This window comes from Hirundo rustica, chromosome 1 (genome assembly GCF_015227805.2).
Source record: "Hirundo rustica isolate bHirRus1 chromosome 1, bHirRus1.pri.v3, whole genome shotgun sequence".
NCBI lineage: Eukaryota > Metazoa > Chordata > Aves > Passeriformes > Hirundinidae > Hirundo > Hirundo rustica.
Window position 1 is genome coordinate 149,680,553 of NC_053450.1, and position 27,207 is coordinate 149,707,759.

Below are 27,207 nucleotides of genomic sequence, written 5' to 3' on the forward strand. Positions count from 1 at the left end.
TTTAATCTCTAATTTATGATGAAGAAATAATTCCTTGGTCTCAATCCCTCCGTGCAAGCTAAAATCAAATTGATTTGTCTTACAAAATTCTTATTGGGCTACACAAACTGTATAATACCTCTGCTGACAGAGATAGGATAAATATCATAAGGACAGGGCAAGCAGGATTTCCTACTGTAGGATTTAAAGCACAGAAGAACAAAAGCTCTGTCCCATAACAGAAGAATACATACCCATAACAGAGTAGTTAAGCCCTGGAACAGCTTGCCCAGGTATTCAGGAACCTCCACTCACAGAAATTTGACTGGCTCTGAGCAAATGGAGATGATTTTGAAGTAAGCCCTGCAGTAAACATGAGTCTGGACCAGAAATCTCCTGAAGTCCTTTTATATTCAGGGTATGTGATCCCACATAGACTGACATACAAATGCAAAGCCAACCTCATGAGATGAAGTGGGGGAGTAAATCAGGACTACCACAAGCATTCATAAAGATGTTAACAGGTTTTATTTCACTGGTGCAAGGCCTGCGTGTCATCCACCACTCACCAACAGCAAAACAAAACATCATCTCCTAAAAAACAGTTTCAGAAAATTCAAAACAAAGGAACAGTCGCTATAATAAACTTCATACAATACTGCAAATCACTTTGTATCATCCAAACATGAACAGATCAGTTTTTTGCATACATGGCTTATTTTTTTCCCTCCAAAATATACCAGCACTACTCCAATACATGCCTCACACCTGGAAGTGCATAACACCATTCCATGACATTGACAGCTGTTCGTGCTTAGAACTAGTCATCAATTCACCCTACCAATGTCATAAAATACAAAATTATAAGAAAATCTACATTTACAAAGTACTGTCCCAATCCTGCAATCTATTCCATTTGGGTAGGTACCTGTATCCACTCCAACTCAGCTAAAGGCAATGTGGTATTTAGTGCTCCATTGCTAAAGGTTTGATTGCAAACTCAGGGCACAAGTGGGAAAGGTTTAGATCTTTCCACAAGCAGTAAAACACTGCCTTATTCTTCTAGATGCAGTTTCAGTAGTATTTGCACAACCTCCTAAACCAAGACTTACCTATTTTCAATTACCTCACATTTAGGGAGAAAGAAGGAAAGGCTCTGAGTAGTCAGCAGAGAAATGGCTCCTACTGAAATGACTTGGGGCTGTAAGCTGTGCTTTAGTGCACAATGGTGATCCAAATGCCTCCGAGTTCACCACATCTTGTTTCAGTATTTACAGTATCTGTTGCCTTCCTCTGCACTGCATGAGTTTCTTCACCAGCACGGTATCAGAGATCTTATTTCCACTGGATGAGCATTATGACATGACTCCAAAAACGGGATTATGACGACAAATACTAGGGCCATACTCTTCATAGTCCTTCTTGGTGTGACATACTTGGAAAAACTCTGGCTATAAAAATATAAAGCAAATCCCCCCAAAAGCATAAGGACATAAGCAGAAAAAAAACAACAAATAAATAACATTTCTGTAGATTGCAGCTTTACGACGTTGTATTACATTTTGAAATATAGTAAAATGAGAAATACTAGGATATGAATACAACTAATCAAGAGAAGTTTATCTGGTCGTAAGACTTTTAAACACACCAATAAGAAATCCCACTTGGCAGACAGCAACTGCTCCCATTTTCCTGGATTTGCTTCTCTCTTGTATTTAAGACCACTGGTTTGGTTTCTATACTCCTGAGGTCCCATCTAATCTCTAGTGCTGATTTAAAGAATAAAGGCACTATATTGGAACTATCATATCAAAACTACTTGAGAACTATGTTAACTCATGATATCCTCACTCAAGCAAAGCTCCCATCTGCCCTGTACAAATTTTACTGAGATAAAACTTAGGTAAGGATTCCAGAATGTGACACAGTTTAGGCTGTCGCAACGACAAAGTTTAACACTTAATACTCAGATCAAATACACCTAGAATTCAACACACAATAAAAATTAAGAACAACTTTGATGATGACTTACTGTTGAAGCCAGCATGGAACCTCCAAACCAAACTGCATAACGCTGCATGTGATGTGTTATCACTTGAACTTCCACTGGTTTGGGCTAAGGAAAACAGTTCATATTTAGTTGGTTTTTGAACTTAACATGGTCAGAACCCTTCAACCCTCCATTCACATCACTACCACACTTATGACTCAGCTATGCTCCCCCTAGGAGACCAAGACATAAAACTCTTCTTGATAACTATGATGAAGGACACAAAGCTAAATCCCTCTTGCCTACTGCTCACACATCTCCTAGAAGGAAAACCAGAACTGCTCACAGCAATTTTAAAATTCCTATAAAGAGATGTCATATACTGCAAGGCTACCAGTGCTTTTAACAACACATAAACACATCCTACTGACTTTACAGTATACTTTCACTAGTGAGGTGAAAACTTTGAACTTGATTTCTGTCACCAGTCATGTAATTAATGCACTTGAAACGCTCACTCACTTTTATCCGACCACCACTGAGCTCCTCGCTAAGCCGCAATCTCGCATCCACCACTCTCTTCAAATCCCTTTGCAGTCGTCGTCCAAAGTCCCTGAACATCGTGGATCCTCCTGAGAGGACCACATTCTGTGCAGAAATTAAAGACACATTTTATAAATCCATCTTCAAGCATGTTTCCCAACAGCCAACACTGTAGAGGTGACTATTTGAGTCTCAGCATCATCGGGAAGATGACAAGGTAGATAGAGCACCTTAAGCATCCCCCAATCCACAGGAAGTTCATGGCTCCCCTACTTTTCTCCTTTAAATACATTTGTGTAGAATGGGTTATTACAAAGGAGGATTCCATTAAAACCATGAGCTAGTACCCTGTATACACAGAGCAGCAGAAATAAGACACTACATCAAGAAGTTTCTCTGCGGGATGTTCACAGCACCAGTTTTAGCCCTGACACTAAATAAGGCTCAAGTCTCATCGTATTACATAGCTACAAAAGCTGCAAAATTATCTAGAACTTACTTTCTTTTTTTCATTTCCAGAGTTCTCCAGAGTTCTTCAAAAAGGCACCACACCTCCACAGAGAACTGCAGCACAGAGGAAGGTATGACACCCCTTCCCTTGCTTGTCTGGTATTACTCAGTTTTCAGAGCAGAACCAAATGCCTCTCAGCCTGGACTTGTACTTGGATTCTAAACAGACATTTTAGAATTACCCATCCCTAATTCTGGTAACATTGCAGCATCCCAGACTAATGCAGAAGTCATTTCAAAGGTGGGGAATCCAAAACAGGACCCCTAGAAAAAAACATTGGTGGCAGCAAAAATGCAATTCACTATCAGATAAAAGAACTCAATGTGACACATGCCTTTGCATCATGCTAAAACCACTCAGATGCCTTTGACACATGTCCACAAGGAACTTAGATCAGGAGTTCATTGTACAGAGGTCCGAGGATTATCTCTCAGTCATTTTTTGGCACTGCAGACCAAGACTGTACACATAATGAAAGAATCCCTGACCCACTGTTTTCAGCCTGCACATGGAACTGAAGAGTCAAAGACATGCATAAAAGTGTTCACACTAGCAGGGTGCAGAAATGCTTGGATTTTAAGCAACAGATAACCAGGGAAATCTTGTTTGTACCTTGTAAAGTGAGAAGAAAGCTGTTTGTTTATTCATGAGAAAAAAAAAATATCTGCACATCATAAAAACCATTACATTAGGAAAAACTCATTTCTTCACAGCTTCAGATTATCTACAGTATAAGAGAACACATGACAAGGCAGGTGTGCTTTAAAGAAAAAAAGTCCTCATAACAGTACTGAAACATTTCCAAAAGGAAAAGAGGAGGACAGACAAGAGGAAAGGAGCCAGAAGTCACAGCTGATCCTACAGTTAAAGCAGGAGGGAGGATTCCCCCTACTCCCCCCATACACATCTCTTCCCCTGCAGCAAAGTGGTCATGCACTCCACTCGGTAAAAGGAAATTGCTAATGGCAAAAAAAGACAACAACCAACCTGAGTGATGAAATAGCAATTAAAAAGATGCCATCAGAAAATATTACCTGGAGATAATGAAGCTGGCAAAGAATGTGAAAGCAATAATTCTATTCAAAACAAATTAAACTTCAAACATACACCATAAAGTGGACAATGCTATCACTAAAAATAGATTCCAGAATAAACTCAAGAATAATTTTTCGAATACATCCAAGACCAATTCATGTAGATACAGAGTTAGCAGTATCATTGGAAGCCTCATTCCATCCATTATTCCAGGGTTAGAGACTAAGAAGTTCTATCTTCTTCAAATTATGATTACTCAAGTACTTCTATACACCGAAATCAGTTCGACAATAACACTGCCCAAGGAGAACAGAAGCACCAAGGTACAAATGTTGAAAAGATGAGTCACCTCACTATCACTTATCTAGAGCAGCCAGGCTGAGCAAAATGCTGGATCTAAGTAACTACGTGACACCAACTGTGTTTAGAAGATGGTTAATTATACAGTTTCAGTTCCCCTGCTCTCTGCACTTCTTGTCAGTGCCAGACCAAATCTATGCTAATTCTTCAGTAGACTTACCATACAGTCTTCAGCAAGTTCTCAACTCAGCAAGTCAGAAGCCAGGTAGGTACTCCCCTACCTACAATGACAGCAGAATCCATATCCTCTCCAAACCCCTCAAACACCACACCCACACTGTACTGTGTCCACTTACAAAGGACACAATAAAGGTGAGAAAAGACAGTCAGATTAAAAATAAAACACAAAAATAAACCTCAGAAAACAACCAAAGGGGCACCACCCACCTCCCTCCACCACGACCTCTCAAGTATCTTCTCTAGAATAAATCCATGTAATTCTAATGACTACTTAACAACAACAACAAAAACCCATAAAAATAAAGCATGCTAAATACACCTATGGAGAAAGCTTACTAGTGATGTTTGGGTTTTCAGCCTGTCAGGAAATCCTCTGGCCTCCCAGAAAAAAAGACATCAAAGAAGTTAGGCTTTAAGTATCTGTTTCCAGCTGATTCCTTTCAAGAAAACTACTTCTGATCTTACTCTGCTCAAACACACTTCAGCTGGTTTAACAGCTCCAAGCAGCCCACATGTTTCTCAGCTAACACCAATTATCATACCTGCTGATGGAAAGAACCTCCAGCTGGTTTTCACTTTTATAGCTAACTGGCTGAACATTTCAGTTGTTTGGAAAGAAAGTGTTCCCTTAGCAGAGAGGAACGAAGCCCCTCCACACACCTGAAAAAGTTAACCTCAACAAGCAAATAAATCGAAATAGGCTATTTCTGGAAAGAGAGCGGGGGAGTGGATACCAATCACAGAATCATTAAGAGGGGAAAAGACCTCTAAGATCACCTCAGAGGGCTGGCAAGAAATTTCTCCCTTCTCATATGTACCTTTTGCTTCTCTTATGGACTCTGTGGTACTGAGTTTCTCATTGTACCATTGCTGGTATTATCTCTGTACAGTGTAATGCTGCAGAGATATGAAATTACCCAACAAAGCAACCCGGCTCCTGCAACGGAAATCTCTGACTAAATCAAGCTTACATAAAAATTCTAAAGAGTGAAACTAGCTCCTGAAGAACCAAGCACAAGGTGCTGAACGGGTTTGTGCATCTTCACACTGCACCGTGGTGTGAGCACACTCTCAGCTGGACACACCAGGCTGCAGCACCAAACTGAAAGGCATCCCCTTGGAGCTTTTCTGGCAAGTAAGAACAACACATCCCATTTTCCCTTCTTTCCAACTGACAGCCTAAATTAAAGTCAACGTGACATGACCAGACCAGAGACATGTAATGAGATCAATATATGACTGCTAATAAAAATTATTATGGGTAAAACCAGGAAGGTTCATAAGCTGAAGCCAAGCACTTCATTAGCAAGTGAATCAATGAAGCTACATGCCTATGTTAATTTGGTTAAAAATGGGCACTATTTGCCAACACAGTATGGAAAGTATAAGGATAAATATTGTTCATACTGAACAACAAATATAGCACAAAGAAGTAAATTTATTGTGAGAAACACTATTTTTGAAATACCTTTATTTCTAATAATAAAGGAACCATTTATTTTTCCTTAAAATCATGGATTTAACGTTCATTTCACATTTCAAATAATAGCAAGAGATTTCAGCATGACTTATGGTGCTGCAGAAATACACAAAAGGAACCAGAAAATCCTGCAGATGCACTGAGCAATTATTAAACCAACTAGCAGGAGTCATCTTACAAATTTATTTACAGATGTGACAGGAATAAGCAGGGTTTCTGTGCTACAGTAACAGAGTTAATCTCTTGGGGATTTCATTCAAATACCGCAGGAATACGGCAGTATTCAGCAGGAATGCTGTTCCCTTCCCATGTCCTGTCATGGTGCCAGCAGATGCCATGGCCTGGAAGTCTCACCACCTTCCCTCACTTCCAGAGCTTCCCCACTCTGCTCAGGGTCAGGAACAGGGAATTTCTGTGGTGCTGGAGCACAGATCAGCAAAGCCAGTCCAACAGTGCCATCTACACACCATGCTGTGCAGCCAGAGCTTGCTCTGACACCAAGTGTTTCTATTTAACAGCAATTGAAGTCAGGAGGGATGTCAGGGCTTTTTTACCATCCCTACACTCAGGACCTCTCCAGTGTTTGAGGATGGGCTCTTGTGAGCTCAGCATTTTAACCTGCTGAGTGAACACTGTCACAAGTGCAGTCCGAGTCTTAATTGTAGCAACGAGCTTGACTTAACTATTTCACTAAGTTTTCATTTTGAGAGAGACTAATCTGAGTCCACAACAGCTGCACACCCAGCTAAGAAGTCACCTTCTCTAAGGAAAAGAGCCAATTTGTCAAACTCTTCCCTCCATGCACCTGTGTTTCCATGGAAAACCTGCATAATTCATCTCTAATGAAACACCACACTTGCCAATATCCTACAGTCCCCCACTTCACACAGAATTTTCAACTTGAGAAGCTGGCTTAGAAGTTTGAGGTCAAGGATGTTGTCATTTGATTCAGCATGATCTGAATGATGAATGCTTAGGCATGCTTGGCTAGGACCTTACAGAGATATTTCTGAGAGAATTTACCTTGCTTCAGATGTCATTTATCTTATATTCTTTCATTCAGATATTTGTGCTAAAAACACAGCAGAGACAAGTTGAAAGAAATCAATTACTGGAACAGTCAGTGACCCTACACTTCTATCCTTTATACTGGAAGAAGGCAAGGACCCCAGAACTGTTAATGTTCTTATCTTAACTCTGAAAGTACCTGGGGAGGGACTCTGGGTAAGGAAAAAGAAAGATAAAGTAGAGCGTGGAATAAAAGTGATAGTTTCTGAACCTGTGACTAATAAAAAATACTGTTTATTAGGATAGCAAGCAGTTTTTAAAACTTTTCAAAGCCCTTTGTCCACTGCTAAAGTTATTATAGCTACATTCAGGAAGAGACAGTTTTGTGACCTTAAGTGCCAAAAACTCATGTCCTAACTGACAAATGTTAGGACAAGTTTCAGAGCACTTTCAGGTTGAAAAGAGACTTTTAAATACCAAGTAGTGCTAAAAACATTCCACACCAGCCTCTGCTGTGGCTGTACCACAGGAGCAGGTGTTCATCACTGATCCAAGCTGGGTGTGCAGTAGTTATACAGAGTTCACTGGTGTGCTCACAGGAACCTGAAATCTGGGGAAGGGTCTCGTGTTTGTGCAGACCACAGCCCTCATCATGCCACTGTACTCTCCCTGTGATTTCTCTCCATTTCTGAGATATCAGTTACATGATGTATTCATGTAATTGTGAGGTAAGTACAAGGAAAGACTGTGGAACAGTATTTAAAGAAAAAAAGCAAAGTAAGAAATTCTCAAAAAAATAGAACTAGATGAACTAAATGCCATTTTTCCCAGAGAATACCAAGGGTGAATGTCTCACTGAGCCCCACAAATGCAGGAATTTTAGCTGCATGCAGGATGGGTCATTTTTCAGTGGAATTCAACACGGGCATGATCAACATGGCCAGGATGCTAAATTGTTTCATCCATGTGGTAAGATCCAAAAATTATCCCCTCTGTCATTTCTCATTTTATTGGAGCAGTCATTTTAACTTTCATTGTGCTTTCTGAAGCTTTAGGTTTGAAAAAAAAAAAAAAAAAAAAAAACCAACAACCCAAACAAAAACCAACCAAACAAGCAAAAAGCCAAAAAACAAACAATAAAAAAAACTAAATCCACCAAACCCCACCTCATTTCTTCACTTTTAAATGCAAGTCCCCTGATTTCAAACCCACACCTATCTTTTTCTGTTCTAGCAGAAAGCAATTAATCCCAAGCAATCCAGACATCTCAACTCTGTGTTAGAGAATACAAATCAGTTTTTCCAAGCAATCACATTAAGATGATGTAATCGCAGGAATTAGAGAGTGCATTGCTGGCAATCATTATGCAATTAAAAAAGGCTTCATCATGTGTGAAAGGATGTTTGTGCTCAGTATTGAACGGCTGCAGGCTATGGCATCTTGTGGAGGCACAGAGAAGCTGACTTCAGTTGTGGGATGGATTTCTAGGGGTCCATTTCCCCCATTCCAGGCCCCTATGGGATCTGAGAAATGCCCATTAGGCTTTAGTCCTGACAAACTGCACTTGGATTAAGCCTTTCTTGAGCTTAACAGAAACACTGTCTGCTCGCAGAAATAACAGGTGTTAAGAGAGAACTTGACTTCTAACAAACAGCCTTCAAAAGTTTTTTCTTGCCCAAATAACGACTCCAGTGAAATAATATTTCTATTATTAAACTTTGAAAGAGACTTACCAACTCAAACTGTGGACAGGATGGAAAAGCCCACTGTCTACTGGTCCTGTAAACAGCAGTCCAAAGTGAAATCCTTTTAAGCTCTAATTCCCAGAAAATAAGGGGTTTGTGTGTCTGCCTCAAACACCAATAACTAAACAGCTGTGAATGGAGCCAACCAAGGACTGCTGGTAATAACCAGAGACTATTGGTATTAACACACTGTGAGGAAGAACAGAATTTGGCTGGAGAAGTGGGGCCAGGTACTCATAGGGCATTTGTCCATGAGAACAAACCACAACACCATACAAGGAATGAGTGGAGAAGTTGGCATGGACTAGAGGGTGGGATTACTACCCCCAAAAGGCCCCAAATCCTTTCAACCTTTTTCCAGAATGGCCTAAAAGAACAGACTGCATGTGGTAGCTAATTTATGTGGAAAGCAAGAAACCTGTATTTGGCGCAGAGAAACCTCTCCACAAAAAGGTACCATACTCCAAAGCCTGGACATGTCATTGGCCAGAATGAAGCAGTTGGATCAACACTAAAACCTGGGCCTCCCTTTTTCTCTTTTTCTTTAATTCCTCTCTTCCTTTCACCCTATCCCTTTACCCAAAACCTACTGCTGTGTGCTTAGATAGCAGGTCGGAGACTAACAGACCAATTTCCATGCCAAGTGTGGAATTCATTAATAAAGCTTTCAAACCCTCTGACTTTTGTCAATTCCTTTTGACCTATGAGAATTTACAAATTTAAGATGCTTCCATTTAGGCTGGGTTGTCACAGATCTGGCTAAAGAAGCCTCATCAAGGTTCTGTTGGTCCAAACATCAACATGAGGTAAGATAACTGGCTTGGGAGAGAGATGTTGATCAGATTAGGAAACAGGGATACTGGCAATAAAACTCAGAAATATCCTAGGACATCAAAAGATGGGTTGTGGAACAATGATCCAAAGGCTACATACCACATAAAATCTGCAATAAGGGCACTCCTAAGTATTTTCTGCAGGAACGCTGAGGAAGAATCCAAATACATTTGATGGAAACTCAGCTCCAAAGCCTTGGCTGGCCACCACTCAGCACTGTGGGCAAGTGAAACTGATAAAACTCAAACAGAAAGTATGAGTGGAATATTTCTGCATCCATACACTGTTTTAAACAATGAGAACAAGAGATGCTCATCCCTTTGAAGTGACCTTGCTTAAACAAGATAGCAACTATTACTATTAATAACTACTGACATCTCTCAGTACACTCAACAGGTAATTATAAAACATTATTTTAATTAAACAAGCATAATGAAAAACAGAAAAAGGAAAAACAAAGTCTTAATCAGTGGCAAGCCAAGGGAAAGTTATTTTTCTACTGATTATGATGGGACAGAAGTAACAGACTCAGGTTTTAAACACTACTTTCTAATCAGTACCAAACCCTACCCCACCAAGCAAAGAATCTGTTGCTCTGAGGAAGCTTTGGTCTTTCAGACAAAAAGCAGAGACTCTAAGCACAACCACACACTAAGGGGTTCCTAAACCCTTCTGCTACCTAAGCTTGAAGTCACTGAACACATCTACTGCAGAACTGACACATGAGCCTGTGAAGCAGTTCAACTTCCCCTTGCATCCTGCCCCACAGATCTGCTCTGGAGATCTGCTACACCTCATTCTAGGTTGCAGAGAGTGTTTACCAGGCAAGGAGAAGAGACTGTGAAATTTTAAGTTACATATTATCCTGAGAGATAGATGACTTAGCTGGAACTTAATGTTCATTCTACCATGTGAGGAACACTACCACCTTTTACACGAGCAGACAAATCTCTGCGTGCTATAGCTTTATGCTGTTATTTCCAAAATTGTACTGCTCCTGCACAAGCAGAAAAAAGGGAACCATGGGATGTGGGATGTGCTGCCAATACAGACAGAGCTTGCCATGGACTATGCTTGCCAGTACCTTACTTTTCACTCCTTAAAGAATCAGGAACTGAAAGTGCTCTCTGGACTCCACCCTGGGTTTAAGCAGGTTTAAGCTGGTCTAATTGTTCTCTCCTAAAGTATTTTCAGTTTTCATGTACTTGATAAGAGATGCATTACTGACTAAACTGCAGACAATGGGCAGGTACAAGACAAGACTATGAAAAAAATATTGGAAACCACTACTTAATAAAGCTGGGGAAGGAGGGTAGTGAGAGGGGGAAAGACCACAGTACAACCCTTAAAATGGGCAAAAGTCCTTCATGCTCAAGAATTGACAGAACAAATGTCAGATACAAGTAACATTCATCTGCCACAGCTCCTCAGGGACAATACTTACCTACGTATCAAGCCTCTATAGAAAATTTTCTTTCAAAACTAAAAAAGCAGCGAACACCTACTGGCATTCAGAAGTGACACTTTGTTTCATTTCTATCCAAAGTTCACATTTCTCATTGTGGAGGAAGTGGTAGCCATGATGCTGATATTTAGGCTTTAAATAAATTAGATTAATTTTACAAGAGAAAGGCCATACCTTATATAATGGACGGCGGACATCAATGGGACAGTTCTGTATAACTTCATCAACTACATCCGAAATGGATTCCATGAAATCAGGGTTAGCAAACTAAAATCAAACAGAACAGGCATTAGATTTTTCATCCAAAGAACAGAGAAATAAAATGGCAGAAATAAGAGTGTGGAGAGACTTTAAAATAGGAGACAAGTAGGAGTTTCAAGTCTTGCTCACCAGTTATTCTACATTAAAACAAACACTTCTCTACAGAGGAAATGAGATTTTCTTTTTCTGCTGAGAAACTCAGACTCTCTTCCTTGGTCAGAAATTCACTGTTTACAATTTATGCACTATGCACTTTTATTGCCTGCAAGATGAGGTTGAGTTCTCCTGCAATATTAAACACACTGTTACCATGCCCTGTGGTCCTGCCTTTCCTTTCAAGGGAGATTAAGAACACCAGTGCGCAAATCTTTCTTCCCTGCAAAAAGATTTTAATGCTACTAAAATAATTCAGTTAAATTCCCACCAAAAAGTCAGATTTTTTTTTTTCCCAAGCCCAGGAAGTATCTTATGCTCAAAAAAACATAAGTAGTCTAAGGTTTTGAGTCAAAGTCCCCATCAATGCAAACATGAACACAGTGCTAATGTAAATTTTCCTCTTAAAACTTAAGCTTTAAAGTAAAGAACTGGTAATAGCCCATGATTTTTTCCTTTCAGAGGTTAAACTCTGAAAAATGGAATTCATTACCAATACATAATAATATATTATTCTAGATATAAGCTTTTGTGTAGAAGTACATGAGATTTACATTCAAAACAAGATGAACAAATAGCAACAGTCAAACATAACAACTATACACTGAACTGAGAGAAAATTAGCAAAGGAAGTTGGTTTGGAGCTCAGGAGCCCTAAGAATTCCCTGAGAATTCAAGCAAACTTCCACAGTAAGAATTAATCATGCAAGAAGCAAAAACATGAAGCCACATAAATCAAAAGAGAAGCTGCTGCATACCGAGTTTTCATCTGAATGAACTACAGCCTGAAAACTCCTGAAAACTCCTGAGCTCTCCATAAAGATATTGATAAAAGAGCAGGGAAAAAGGAATAAGTAGAAATGAGAGGCAGGGTATAACATCATCCCAGAACATGGACAAGAGAACTGAATGTAAAATTGCAGTCTGCCAGCCAATACCATAGGGTTGGAAATGGCAAATAAAATATCTAATTTACAAAGTAGAGAAATATTCTGGATAGCCACAAACCCCAACACCTAACTTCAGGAGTATTAAAGACTTTGGAACAAATTCTGTAATTTGAAAATAGGAAAAGATTACAAGACATCCTTACCAAAGGCAGCTTTTACCTAGCTAAGTTGCTACTTTTTCAAGTGAGGAGTTAATGAAACACAACAAAAAAATTCTCTTTAGATGCAGTACACATCATCTATTATGTTTTTCTTGTCTAAAAAGTCAGTTCAGGTTTGGGTGGTTTTTTCAATAGTGTCAAGAAACTACCAAGAAATTAAGAAAATGGAAATTGGTCCTTTATCCTGTTCCCAACTGTCTTTTTAGAGACTATGGAAAGAGGAGCTCTTAAAATTATCTCCGTCACGGGATTCAATGCTTCTCTGTTAAATCACATTGGTAAACAGCAGCGAAGGAAAACTGTTTAACCTAGAGATTTTGTGTTGGCAGAAGATCAGATGGCTACAAACTGACCACAGAAGATGAAAGCTGAAATTCAGACAAAAGGTGTCAGAGAAGCTTTTGAATAATCTTCCAAGGAGGAAAAAAGGAAGTTTCACCAGCGTTGATATGGATTTTAATAAAAGTTTTTAACAGTATTACAGACTGTGGGTGCCAGTATAAGTTCAACCAAGTGTGCAGGAATGGAGAGGACCTGTGGTTAAAACCTGAATCCTTCCTCTCAACAATATCCTGAAACTCACTCAAACTGAACTACCAAAAATCAGACAGATGAGGCACAGAAAGCTTTCCCAGAATTGTACATACTACTTATGACCACCCCAAGAGAGATTTCAACAGACTTTCTTCAAGGATAAATTCATCATCCATGCCTTACAAATTGACTCAGTATCAAAAGCCTGCATCCAATATTTAGAATGCCATCAATGCCATGCTTAGTAGTGACCAAAGGGACTGGCAACATACAAAGTATAAAGGTAGACTTGTTTAAACTGAGGCTGAAAAAAAGAGGAAAACACCACAGAAAAACTGTGAATTCAGAAAATTTCTTCTCAAGTTCAGATGGCCTTTAAAGGAATAGAAACGTCAGACTGGACATCAGAAGAACGCTTTCCTGCTGCGCTGAAGCTACCTGTGAGCGCACCTGGCTCGTGTTCAGGAGACTCGCTGGCCCCTCGCTGCCACGGGATGGCGCCCAGGCACCGGGAATGGCACAACCCAGCACGGCTACTCCCTGCTCTTACCTCGGGATGGAAGAAGATCTCGGGCCCGAGGAACCTCTCGTAGCCAACATCTATAACAAACTTGGTTTTGTTGATGGCGTTGATGCCCGTGTATTGTTTGATCCACTTGCGGGAGTCTCCGTCGTACTTGGCAAACTCCTTCACTATGTCGGGGCAAATGTAACAGTATTTCTCCTGTTAAGGAACACCAGGTGTTAAAAACAGCCGAAATAATCAGTGCATCACTGAATTAAAGCACAACACAATCAGAAAAGGAACATGAGACTCCTCAAGGGGCTTTCTCACCCACATCACTATCAAAGACACAACCACACAAGGCACGAGGCCCATTTGCTTCCCAAGGGCTGCACACGCTGACTCAGCTACATTTTCCCCTCCCAAAATGAAAACATCATCAACAGTGAGTCTGTGACAATAAAGAATTTCAAGGGCAAGCTTTCACTGCAAGAGGAGGCCCACAAAATCACCCTACTTTTTTTTTTTTTTTTTAATTCTATTACAAAGCAAGTTTTAAACAACTCTAAAGTTTAAATGCTTGATTTAATCTGCAGAACATACTCACTCCAAACAGTCTAGCACAAATATTTTCTTCCTCTTTCTCCTTCCCCAACTCTTGATTGGCTAAACCACCAGAAGCTGGTGTAATAATAATACACTGCTTACATTTGCATTTTTAAGAGAGCCACTGGCAACTTGCTAGAGCCAAAGAATTTGCTCATGGAGATTTATTATGTATTTATTAAGAGATAAAGGAAGGTGTACCTTTATGGCTTTTGCTGTCTCCAGAGATTGTTCAGGAGGAATTCCTACCTCCCTTTCCCTTAGAAGCTGTTGAATAAAGTAAGTAATATCTCTACCTGCAATAGGAATATGTTTGATGCAACTTCCAATTACATAGCCTTCTGCCTATGTAGGAGGAGAGGAAAAAACATATTTAAGGGGAAAACTTACTGTGTATCAATAATTAATATTCATTTTTATAATACTCTGATTTTCTATTAAAAGTAAAATCTTGAAACTGTAAAATCACTCTCAAAATGTGCACCCTACTGCAAAGTGGATATAATTTTTACTTAAAGACCTTGATTACCACATAGAAACAGATACTGACTATCTAACAGATACACAAGTGATAAACAGTGTTGTACACATTGATCAGATCTGATGGTTCCTTTAAGGCATCATCAGAAAAGCAAACACAATATAAACGAACTACCTGTGTTCTGTTTGAGAGTGAAAAATTAATAGAAAAAAGTATAAAATCAAATTCCTCAGACAAGAAAAATCAAATAGGAATAGAAAACTCAGATGTAGGATCTTACAATAAGCACAACAAAAATAACAAATCTACTTGTTGAATTTTTTTTAGGATGCATTTACTGAAAACACTGGTATTGTTGAGCCACATTACCTCTTCCCTTGCTTTTTTTAACATTTTTCAGAGTTTCATGCAATAAATGCTGTTTATTCTCAGAACTGCCCATATGACAAAACACTGAGAAGATCACATTAACACCAAAATGCAAGATGAAATTACAGGGATCCAAATTTTAATTTCTAATATACCTCATAATTCAAGGACACAGTATGGTTTAAAAAATACACAAAACTACATCAATGGATGCCAGTATGCACAGATAACTGTAGTTTTAACATCCTCACATGACTAAACTGATGAGACTGATCTTGTGTAACCACAGGTACTTATATAAATTTGTCGTTCTTTCCACATCAGAGTGGAAACAATAAAATGCAATAAATCACATAAAAAGCACACATTACCAGATACATTAAACAGTCCAAATGCAGGGTGTGAAAAAAGTTAGGACATCTCATGTCAGACACTGTTGAGTGAGAGCAAGAGTTGAGTGAGGGCAAGAGAGATAAACCCATGATAATCATTGATATTTAAGAGAACTGAGGCAGAACAGTAATGGAAGGTTACACAGAAATAGCCTTTTAAAAGCTGGATTGATAGTTCCTTACTGTGACCTTCCTAGAGTCTGCAAACTAAATGAATACATAACGAAATACATACTTTTGCAAGGAAAGAAGTCCCAAACAACCCTAAACGTTTAAAAATAAGGTTTCATTCGACGCGTCTTATTTAAATTTACAGCAACCAAACCCCGTCCAAAGCGCTGGTGATTTCAAAGTGCACCCTGCTGCTTACCACGGGGATTACGTGGGTCACTCCATCACCGCTATCGATGACAATTCCAGTCAGAGTCCGCTCCCCAACCTGCCGTGACGTCCAGGAGGCAGCTAAGGCCAACACTGCCTACAGCACAGACAGTTTATATTTAGAAGCAGGCAGAGTGTTCTAATTTACACTCTCAAAAAGCACTGTTTCAAACATTTCAGACACGTGCCTACGAAAGACCAAAACACTGCAGTTACTTTGTACTTTAGAAGAACACATTCGCTTCGCTCACCTGCACAGCAATGTAAAGTCCTGGGATGTTAAATGATTCAAACATGATTTCTGCAAGATATTCTCTGTTTTCTGGCGTGTTCAGTGGAGGCTCTGTCTGCAAAAACAAAGAGTTTTGAAAAAGCACCTCGATAGGATTCTGCCTTGATTAGCTTGATTAACTTTCAAAATCCTCAGTACGCTCAAAAACTCACAAACAGAATTTAAACAGTGTTTGAAGTTTTTCAAAAGCAGTAGCTGACCTGCAGTAGCCTGCATCACAAAATGGACAGAATATAGTTGTAATGCAGCTTTAAAGATTAGTTTTCTCCTCCTGACCCAAACCCTGTCATTGCTACAGAAGTAAGACGAGAGAGATAATAATACAGAGAAAAATGCTGAAGCAGAGCTACTTGTACTTGGAATTGTATTTGGTTTTCCTTTTACAAAACTATTTCCTTATCAGCTCTCGTTAACTCACCATTAAAAAATAGTGATCCTCAGGTTCAGCTCGAAGGTACTTAAAAATGACCTGCTCCATGAACCTCTCCATGAGGTCCCAGTCTTCAACAATTCCATGTCGGATAGGCCACTGCAACAGCAAAACTTGTCAGCACTGGACCATGCAAGGACAAATAAACCCAGCAACAGGAACAGTCTGACACCTCATCTCACAGGGATCTTATCAAACCCTCCATCCTGACTTTAATTCAGAGGCACAATTCAAAGTTACCTCCTGCTCCCAGGTACTTCCAAGCCCAATTCTACCTTGCAGGACTAGCAGCCAGAATCTAGACTCTATTCCTGTTGGTCTGTTGCAGAACTGTGTTTTAACCTCTTTTTGTATAAATTTCATCACTTATAAAGTTGAGAATCATACTTGGCTTCAATATGCCTTTCCATATTATAAAAAGAAATAAAAACCATATAGGCTATATATTTTTCAACGAAAATTTCTGGCAGCGATGTTGTTTACATTTTGTTCAATGTTAAGAACACAGCTGACATTTAAGTAACACAGAAGGATGTATAAAATATGATATTTTTCCACATAGTTCATAAGCCAGTAACACTTTGTAAGTACAAGAAGTCCTTTACTAGGGGATGGAAAATATGATTCACAGAAAAGCTGCGTTGAAGACAGCCCTCCACAAAACAATTGTGACATTCCCTGAAGCAAAAGTATCCAACACATTTCCCAGTTCGTATGCCATGTTAAAAGGGTACACTTTTAGCAAGAATTTAAATATTCAGTGTATATGACTATTTTAATAGCTCAGAATTTTGAAAACTGAACAGCTGCACTATATCAATGAATATATACACAAACACCTAGCACACAAAATAGCACTAGTAAAACAGATATCTAAAAATGAATAAAGCCATGAACCAAATCATGCAGATTTAAAAAAATAAATATACTTCACAAAAAAAAAAAGCAAATGTGTTTTGAATGGCTATCCCGAAATCCTAGATCATTTTATCACAAAAATGTGAGACCTGGGAAAGGCTGTCTAAGTCTCTTGAATGCTCACCTTTGTAGCATAGGTAGGTTTATCTATGGCTTCATCTCCTATGAAAAAGTCCAGATCATCAACACCTTTCATCACCCTCCTCTGAGCCTGGTCCCCCACTCTGGCCGACTCTCGGATTGCAATACCTTAAAATAAACCCAAAAAACAAATCAAAACAAAATTAAAGCAGCTAAATACTAAGTGATGAATATTTATTTACTTAAGGATTCTTTTCCAGAAATAAAAATTGGGATATAAAAAGTAGAAACCATGTATGTGATCTACTGACAAGCCAACAGAGCCGAGTTCATTCTCACTGCATCCTGCAGGATTCTGGTCACCCATCCCTCATTATTGTACATAATAATTCACAGAAAATACTGAAAATGCATTTTGTTACAGACTACAGCAGTCACTAAACCTGTACAAGTGCAGCATTCCAGTAAGCAACAATTTTCTGAGTTTTAACCCTAGAATAAAGAGGAAGAGCACCAGAAAAGAAAATAAACAGTGTATTTAAAAATAAGTATTGGAGTCATTATCCTGGTTGGTGAGAACGAGGAAAGAGGGAGGGGAGAAATCAATTTGCAGCACCACAGAGAAATCTTTGGAGACACTTATGCTTCCCATTAGCAGCCTGCAACTATCACTAAAATTATTAGATGATGGCTGCTGTAGGCAGGAAGATGAGACAGCAAAAATCAAATCTGGGGCAAGCTAAAAATAAAAATGGAATGAAGTACTGCGAAAACATAACCTTATTTATATAGTTTGCTTTTAATAGGTCATAATTAGGATCTAAATAACATATAGCAGAAAATGCAGAGTAGGCAGGCATCACCCACAAACACACCAAATACTACTAACACCAAAAAATGACTCACAGACAAACAATTCTTTTGGAAAAAACATCTACCCCCCCCACCCCCAACAGGTTTACAGCTGTATAAAATGGAATTTATAGCAAATTCAGAGGAAATCCCTGCTATTCCACTCCTTTAACACAAGACATTTAAATCTTTACCAGTGGTTTAGGTTTCAAATTTTACTTAAATTATTTAAATATTTCAAGTAGTCTCACTGCTTAAAATAGTGAGACTGCAAGCAGTCCTGCAGCTACATCTGGTGAAGAACATGTGTCCCCTTCACTTCTTTGGCCACCAATTACCTTTATAATCCCCTTATCTTTTTACTTTCTACCATGAGTAGCTACAAGGTAGTCTAGATGCATTAATAAGTAATTAATTGTCAAAGTTTACAAAAAGTAAAAAGCAGTGTTTAACCGAAATGGAGAGAACAGATGCCATTATAGATGTAAATACAAAGTCAGAGCTACTATTTATAAATATATATAAAGCATTTCAGAGAAACTATTAAGATGTCAATTAAAATCAAGAACACCAGGAAAGTGTAACATTTTAAACATCACAGAAGAAAAAAAATTTAAAGAGTAAATCTGTTCAACAAAAGCATGTTAAATGTGCAAGAACGTTTTAATTGGTAAATACACACCTAAAAGGAACACTTTCTAATAGGAACAACTTTTTTGAATACTAAACTGTCTACAGTCCCAGACAATGTAAATAAGGCAGACACCACCTGCACTTCAGTACTTAATTTGATTGGGAGCCTTCCCCAGATTATCCAGGCTGTAACCATGGTGTCAGGTAGACAGGAGGTAAATTGCATTCTGTCTACTCAAGAGTCCTGGCAGAAAAATAATGGAGATAAAAAGGAAATTGGACTGGAGTTCTCTTCATCTTCGTCATAGCAACCAAGAGCTGGTTTAATGAGCAGCAGCCCTAGCTAACTGCAAACAAGGAGCTCTGTTTAGCTACACTCCAGCCAAAGATGCAAACATGATGAATATCACTTCCCAGATGGACATGGGACTACGACTGCTGAGTTGGGAGCTGGAAGCACGTCATTTAATCCTGAAAGTGCTCAGTGACAGCAGTGGATATTACAATTTGGAGGGACAAAAAAAAAAAAACAACAACTCACATGATGGGATAATGAACTGAGGTTCTGTATTTCCTGCATAGCCAAGCTTCGTATACCTAGGGGAAAAAAAAAAAGAAAGAAGATCACCAGGTTATTACATGCACTTATATACAAAAACATGAAGAAAAAAATACTTTCAATTCACTCCACTTCTTAAAGTAAAGGTGAAACATGCATCACGCGCCATGTCCACCTTTTCTGGGTTATGCTTTCAAGTATGATCCTGCTGAAAAGAAGACTCAAGGTGGTAAATATTTTAGGTGTTAATTTATTTTTCAGACAACTTCAGCTTACAAATTTTGCTAGTGTTATTCAGAACCATCAAGTCTGAAAACTCAACTCTTACTTTTTCCATCTTGTTGACCAGCTCTGACAAAGGACAGGCAGGTCACACTGCACCCTTTGGTAAAAATTAGGGCCATGAAGATTTTACCCTTCAGTTATCATGACCAAAGAGAGCCCTTAGACTTTACATATTTGTTTAACAGTCTCAAATACAGGAAAAAAAGAAATAATACAGTGTCACAAGTATAAACCACAGTGGAGAATTCTTGTTACAATCTTGATACAATTCCCCTTCAGGCCTCCAACAAACCACTCTGTCACCACTCTGTGTGATAAAAGACAAATATTACACCAAAGCAAGCCTGCGCTGATGAAATGCTTTAGAAATGGGCAGCAGATGGTACAAAGCACTGATAATGTCTTTCAATACACATATAATATCTATTTTAACAAGCAAAGGATCAAGAGAAGAAAATAAGGGGGTGGAAAAAAAAGTAAAGAAATTTTCACATAAAACGTAAAAATTTCTAGAGCTGTTAGTGGCTGCAAGCGACTCCAGGTCTTTAGCAACTAGAAATAATTAACATCCCAGACTATGAAAAACAGCTCTATTTCCTAGGGGGGAAAAAAAACCAAAAACAACCAACCACAATAACAACAAAACCCACATCAGAAACAGTGTTAAAAGAAAAATCAACCCAATTGAATTGATTGAATGCTTGCAGAGACTGATGTCATTCTTGAATATTGACAGAGCAGCACGATTTGAGGGAATCAGCATTGCTCACATCATTTTTACACAAAAAACCTAAAGCCATGACATTATTCAATGAGACCAATCCTAGTCTGGGTCCTAAAGTGAATATAAAGTCTTTGTCTGCAACCTACTCTCAATATTTGCAAACAATCTTATGCCATGGTCAAAGCAGAGGGTTTGCATCTTCATTAGCAGCTTGAAAAGTAGGTTCCTCTGTACAGAGTATTTGTTATAAAAATGTACATTCAAAGATTCAAAGAATCACAGTTCTCTTAGATAAAGGAATTAATCTAAATTGAATTATCAATGACCTGGGAACTTAAATATTTCTATTTCAACTTCTCTTCAAAGCTGTAGCTTCAATAGACTTCAAACAATAGTTACAAAGCTATTCCCCACAAGGCTAAAAAGACTGTTTCTGGAGGCAAGGGTTTGTTGGGTTTTTAATCATCATTATACACATATGCTTTCAGTCTAATCCAAATTGTTTATGCACATTTGCTGTGGCTCTCAGAAAAACATAAATCAGGATGTTAAATTAGACTGACTGTACAGAAGGCCATTATTAGTAAAAATTATTTTTATTATTATTATTGCATATATTCTTCACATTCTAGAATGAGATCTACCTAGGGAATACTGTCAAAACGTAACAAGCAACAACAGGAGTTCCACTGGGATTTAAGAACAGTACATTTCTCTCTCTGAAATGCATCGTGACTAAATGAACATAATGAAAACCAAGGAAAACACTTGTTTGGGTAAAAGACCTAGTTTCAAGACTTAGAAATGACAATTAGGCAGAAACATCATGAAAAAGCCCGTCAAGCCTCAGTGACAAAAACAAAAGACAATATCTACATACACATACATGTAAATATATATATATATATATACACTTCTTACACAATTTTTATATATCTGTGTGCATGAATAAATTAAAAGGTTCCTGCAGTCAAACCAGAACTCATTTCTTAAACTAAAGTCTGGCCAAGAGGTGAATTCAGTTTGCCATCTTTTCCCCCTCAACACACATGCTAAACTCACACCCACTCAGTATTAAAAAAAGAAAACACTCTCTAAAAGTCAATTTGGGCAACCAGTCTGCAAGAACTTTACCTTCCCTCTCCGGAATAGATCAGATCCCCCTATTAGAGTAACTTCTAAAGTTACCAAACCCCTACATCTCAGTATTTTACAGATTCATTTTTAACCTGGGTTAATTCACCTAGTGAAAAAACTAACAAGTAAGTTTATTTCTCAGTATAATGAAAAAAAAAAAATCTCTTCAAAGAATTCATCTCACAGAAGGTAACATATGGAAAGATTTCTTTTGCATGCCATTAATCCATGAAAGACTAATACTAAAACTAAGAGAATAACTCAATGCTTAGTTCAATGGTGAAGCAAAAAAGCAGAAAAACAAAATTTGTTAAAAAAAATCTACTTAGGATCAAACAAGAGACAGACTGGAACAAGCAGCCACGTTTCAGGTGTTTTTGACAAAACCAAATGGGAGGGAAACTCAAATTTCTCCCAAGAAATGAAGAGAAGGAAAATAGATTATGCAGTTGTGCTGCTCTTTGCTATCCAGGAGCCTCAGGACACAGCAGACTTGGCAGATCTCTGTTCTGCCCAGCAGGACCCAAACCCATTCCACCTTTCAAGGGTACATTAAAGTGTTTGGGTGACCCATTTCCAGGACCTCCTACAGAAAATATTCCCTTTCCTACATGATATTTAAATATTCACTGACCAGAAAGGAGCTGGACTTAAACAGTTACAGACGTTACCTGGTCTCCAGTCCCTTCTCCAATTAATATTTAAGCATCTAAAACACAGTTTCCTTTCTCCTGGGTTACAGCCTAGCAGACTAATGGCAATGCAACATCTTGTGATCTGTAAAATTAGAGACAGCTGTAGCGGAATGTGTAGATAATCAGTATTCCAACTTAATTTCATTAAAAGCAGCAGTTTGTTGCCAATGAGATAGGAACCTACTGGAAACTGGCCAAAATATAGGATACTGCACTAAAAATTAGCAGAAAACTGATCCAATAGACTAAGGCTATTCCATGCAAGGAGATTTGGAGGACTACTCATTTTTTTCCAATCTCTGGAAATTACATATCGTTGAAACAAGCAATTTCTAAAAATAGTGTGGTCTCTTCCATACTGTTTTGACCAGGTGATGAGTTTGTACACAAGCCAGTTTCACAAACTTTTGCATGAGGATTGGTCATCCTAACCCTGTTGTCTTCTGAGATCCTACCAAGATGGAAAAGCATCAAGAATTGACTCCAAATATAAACAAATGGACTGCACTTGGAAGCAGATGCTGCACCCTAAACCACTTTAGAGAGAAGAGATATGTTTTGGAAAATTCTTCCCAAAGCATGAGAACAAATCACAAACTCAAACAGTTGCTTTATCCGTCTGAAAACACAAGACATCCAATTTTTCTCTGTACAAGTGCGCAAAAGAGCAAAGCCCAAGTGCAACTTTTTTAGCATTTGATCACTCTCTACTGCTTTTTGGTCAACATCTTTAAAACAATGTGTTATATTCAGACACCAAAAAAAACCCCAAAAAACCAAACCTCTGAAAAAATAAATATGATGTGATTAAAAATAGCAGAATGCTTTGAGAAAGTCCTGTAAACAAACAAATAGCCTCTGTAAATAGAACACTTTCTCTGACAGCTAAGAGTCTGAATAACCAGGCTACTGCTGCCAGAACACCTGTGATGCCAGGCTGCCCTGGCAGACTCTATTATCATTATTACAAGTGTGTCTGAGGAACTCACAACACGAGTTCTTCACGAAGATTTGGGAATGCACTTCAGAAATGGACGGATGGGAATGAAGAAGACATGAAGGAGAAAATAGCAAATAGAAAAGAAATCTATTTTGTCTGCACAATTTACCCAAGAGCACCAGCAGGCACTATAAGAATAAAGAGTACAGTAGAGCCATTGGGTTTCTTGAGGAAGTCTAGCACTTTGCAGGACTGAAGCCTGTGACTATAAACAATAGTTAATTAACTCAAGCTCCTTATACCCAGAACAGCAATTACAATAATGCCTTTTCTCATTTCTCACATGTGAAGAGGAGAGGTAATACTTGGCTAAAGCAACTCACTAGGCATCAGAAATATAGTTAGAGAGGGGAAACATAGCATGTTCTGAGGCTCCAGATATCGTTAACAGCATCATCAACAAACACCTTAAGCTTCAAGACCCAGTCCAGCTCACTTCTCCCAGAAATCAAGTACTTACCTCTAAACTCATGCATAGGACTTTGCCAAAGTACTTTTTCCTTACTAAAAAGGAATAGCTTTGATAAAATACACCCAAACCAGAAGCACTCCTCAGTGTCTGCAAATACACTGAAGAGAGGTATTTTAAGATACCTCTGTTTTGCCCACCCACCTACTCAGTTCTGATGTCCCACAGCTAAATGCCAATTAATAAAACTAGTTATGAAGTTTAGAGCTATTTAAAACAGCACCACAAAAAGGTCTGGTAGCCCTAAGAAACTAAAAATAGCATGCCCTTCTCCACAAAAAGAGTGACGGCAATGTGTAAACTGATCACGAGGAGAACCTCACACAGAGAAAATCAAGATGTAGTACATCAAAATTGCACTACATCAAGTCATTTGCAAATACTAATGGAAAAGATTATAGCAAAGTATTAACTATTTCTGCAAGATATGTGAGTAAAGAGTGAACAGCTTATGGCAAAGGAAAGTAGTCTATACTCAACAGACTAAAGGAATGTTATTCTGTCCTGCTATAAAAATGTTTCTCACTGAAGGTCTGTAACTGTTTTTTATACACCTGTTCTTACCTTTTTTTGAGGAATTCTGGCATTTTACAGGACTGAGGCATGTGGCAGCAAATAACAGTAAATTAAGCCAGCCTCCTTATGCACAAAACAACAACAAAACCATTCTTTTAACAAACTTCCTAAAACCCCTTACATGAAAAAAGATGGATTAGTGGCTGGACAGAACACCTCATTCAGTACCAGAGATTTAAGTATAAAAGTGTATTTTATATATACAATATCCCACAGTGCATGTCTACATATACCTTTCCCTTTCTGATATACTCTTAAAATTTTTCATCTGAAAGCCCTTTCATGAATAATTTGAATGAATTGTTTGAAGCCTGTAACCCAAAGCAGATTCATTCTAACAATAAAAAGGTTTTCAGCCCACACAGAGGAAAATTCCAGAGACTGCGTATCAATGAGTCAAGCTACTTCTTCTGGCTGCTTTTGTTCAGACTCATTTCATCCTGGATTCTGCAAGATAACTTATTTTACATTCAGTAATCTCTTTGCTGAAAAGTCTTCCATTTTTTAGTGCCCTACAGCAAAGTCAAGTGCAAATCCCATAGGCAGACACATCATGTTGTCTCCTGTGAATCAAGAGCATTTGCAGGCATTAAAAAACAAATGTACATAATTTGGGGACTATCCAGACCCTTCCTGGAACAAAACAATATACATGTCCCCCCCCACCCCCATCACCTTTACCCATGCAAGCACTAAACAGATTTTAGAAATCCTACTTCAATTATTATTTCTTTGAAAGGACACAATAAGCAATGTCCTATCCTCATTTATTTTGTGTAACTCTTGGCCAGCAACATCTACTGCTAGTGTAACACTGGAATTACTCCACAAACTGAAAGTCAAGGGGGTCTCCTGCAAAAGGCAGCTTTGGCATTTAATCCGTTTTCTGGGTTTCATATTTTCTACTGTATCCTTTTTAAAAGATCCACCTAGACGTCCCATTTCTCTCAAAATATCAAGCAGTAATCCTGTAATATCAACAGATTTGTGGAGAACAGATACTTACAATATCTTCAGCAAATAAATAGAAGAAACCTCAGAAACTACTAGGAAGTTATGTAAAGAGCAAGCAGAATTACGCACAAGGCAGAACCTGGTCTCTAGTCTACTTCCAAAGTCTGCAGCTGTGAACTCCAGTATTCCCCACTGATGGAATAGAGCTAGATTCTGGTAAGCAGAAACAGGCAAAGATTTCTAAAACTTTCATGACAGTTTAATATAGGCATATCTCAAGACCTGACAAACTCTTTAAGGAGAAGGCAATGTGGCACCACAACACTGGATTGGGGTTTCTTGATTTGGCTGGATTAGTTTGGGGTTTGGTTGTTTGAAGATTGTCCAGTTCAGGAAATTTTAAAGATAACTTTCCAAGTATTAATGAAATTAAAATAGTGTTGCAAATTGCCTGCAGAGGAAAGGCTCAATTAATACAATCAGTGACATCGAGTCTGACAAATAAAGCTACTGCATGAAGAGTTGCTCATGGACAGGTGCTTCACTTCCTCAGAGCTGTTTGTAACTGTAGGGCCAAAGGAAAGGTATTAATTAGCAAAAGCACAGCACAGATTCAGTATTACCTTCATTACAGCTCCCTCTGACACCTCCCCCCGAAGGCACAACAGGACTGGATGCTGAGTGGGTCTCCTCCAGCACAGACAGGTAGGACAGACCCGCTCCTGAAACGCCTCCCAAGCACAGCCTCTGAAGCTCAGAGTCACTCCTGCCCTCAAAGACTTGAGTTACAAAACTTGTGTTTCGGTTAAGTATGGAATAAATCTCACACTGATCCGATAAAGGTGACGGGATGACCCAATGACCAAGCGCATCACTGGGGCAAGGCAGCGCGCTCCCAGCTCGGCTGAAAACGCTAAAACTGGGGACGGCTGGTTTCTGACGGGGAGAGGAGGCAGGAGCCCGCACCGAGGGCGGCCCGGGGGCCGGGGAGCTGTGCTCGCTGGCCTCTGCGTCCGTGCACGGCACCGCACCCGGCTCGGGCACCGCCGTGACACTGCCCAGGTATCGCCCCTCACCGCTCTCCGTGCGGGCTCCTGGCTCCTCTCCCCTTCTCAAACCAGCCGTCCCCAATTCTAGCACTTGCATCATGCAATACTTCCAAGCCAGAGGACGCGAACGAAAAAGAGTCCCGAGAGGCGAAAAGGGCACACAGAAACACGCACGGCGGGGACACGGCAGGGCTGCCCCGCTCCGCGCTGCAGCGGGATGGAAGGGCAGGAGGGGGAGAGGGAGGACGAGAGCGATAGACACCAGTCCGCTGAAGGCCGGAGGGGAGAGGAAACACTCCGCAAGCCGAGAGGGCACCGGGACACACGGCGGGAGCGCGGCCCCATGCGAGGAGCGCTCGCCGGCAGCGGGAGGCGGCGGAGGCGCGCGGCGCGGAGAGACCCCCCCCCAACCCGACCGGCAGCCGGCCCCCCCTGCCCGCACTCACCCGGTGCCGCCGTCGATCACGCAGGGCGGCAGGCAGCTCGCCATGCTGCGGGGCCGGCAGTGCGGGCCCTACGCCACCATCCGGGCGGCCGCCGGCTCCCCCGGCGAGGGCTCCATGCGGGCGGGCCCGCAGCGGCCGCCGCCAGCGCCGCCCCCCGCGCCTGCGCCGCCGCCCGCGCCCGGGC

General features: G+C 39.7%; 1 protein-coding gene and 1 long non-coding RNA gene across 2 annotated transcripts; both read right to left on the minus strand.

Moving 5' to 3' along the window:
* Positions 1-488: 488 nt before the first annotated feature.
* ACTR3B (actin related protein 3B) lies at positions 489-27,158 on the minus strand. The gene is made up of 12 exons (XM_040069455.2): positions 27,024-27,158; positions 19,671-19,726; positions 17,688-17,812; positions 16,634-16,744; positions 16,175-16,270; positions 15,913-16,020; positions 14,502-14,645; positions 13,740-13,913; positions 11,305-11,397; positions 2,492-2,617; positions 2,012-2,095; positions 489-1,430 (listed from the first exon to the last, which is right to left on the minus strand). The coding sequence occupies exons 1-12, from the start codon at positions 27,065-27,067 to the stop codon at positions 1,335-1,337; spliced, it is 1,257 nt and encodes a 418-aa protein (XP_039925389.1). The 5' UTR covers positions 27,068-27,158; the 3' UTR covers positions 489-1,334.
* LOC120754999 (uncharacterized) lies at positions 2,624-5,503 on the minus strand. Its single transcript, XR_005701624.2, has 3 exons — positions 4,935-5,503; positions 4,579-4,639; positions 2,624-3,181 (listed from the first exon to the last, which is right to left on the minus strand). It is a non-coding gene; the product is annotated as an uncharacterized LOC120754999 (long non-coding RNA).
* Positions 27,159-27,207: the final 49 nt, after the last annotated feature.

Coding starts and splice junctions, on each gene's coding strand:
- ACTR3B (XM_040069455.2), bottom strand. CDS start 27,067: ATGGCGAGCTGCCTGCCGCCCTGCGTGATCGACGGCGGCACCGG. Junction 19,727..27,023: donor GTGATCGACGGCGGCACCGG/GTGAGTGCGGGC, acceptor TTTTTCCCCTAG/GTATACGAAGCTTGGCTATG. Junction 17,813..19,670: donor TCAGTTCATTATCCCATCAT/GTGAGTTGTTGT, acceptor GTTTATTTTAAG/GTATTGCAATCCGAGAGTCG.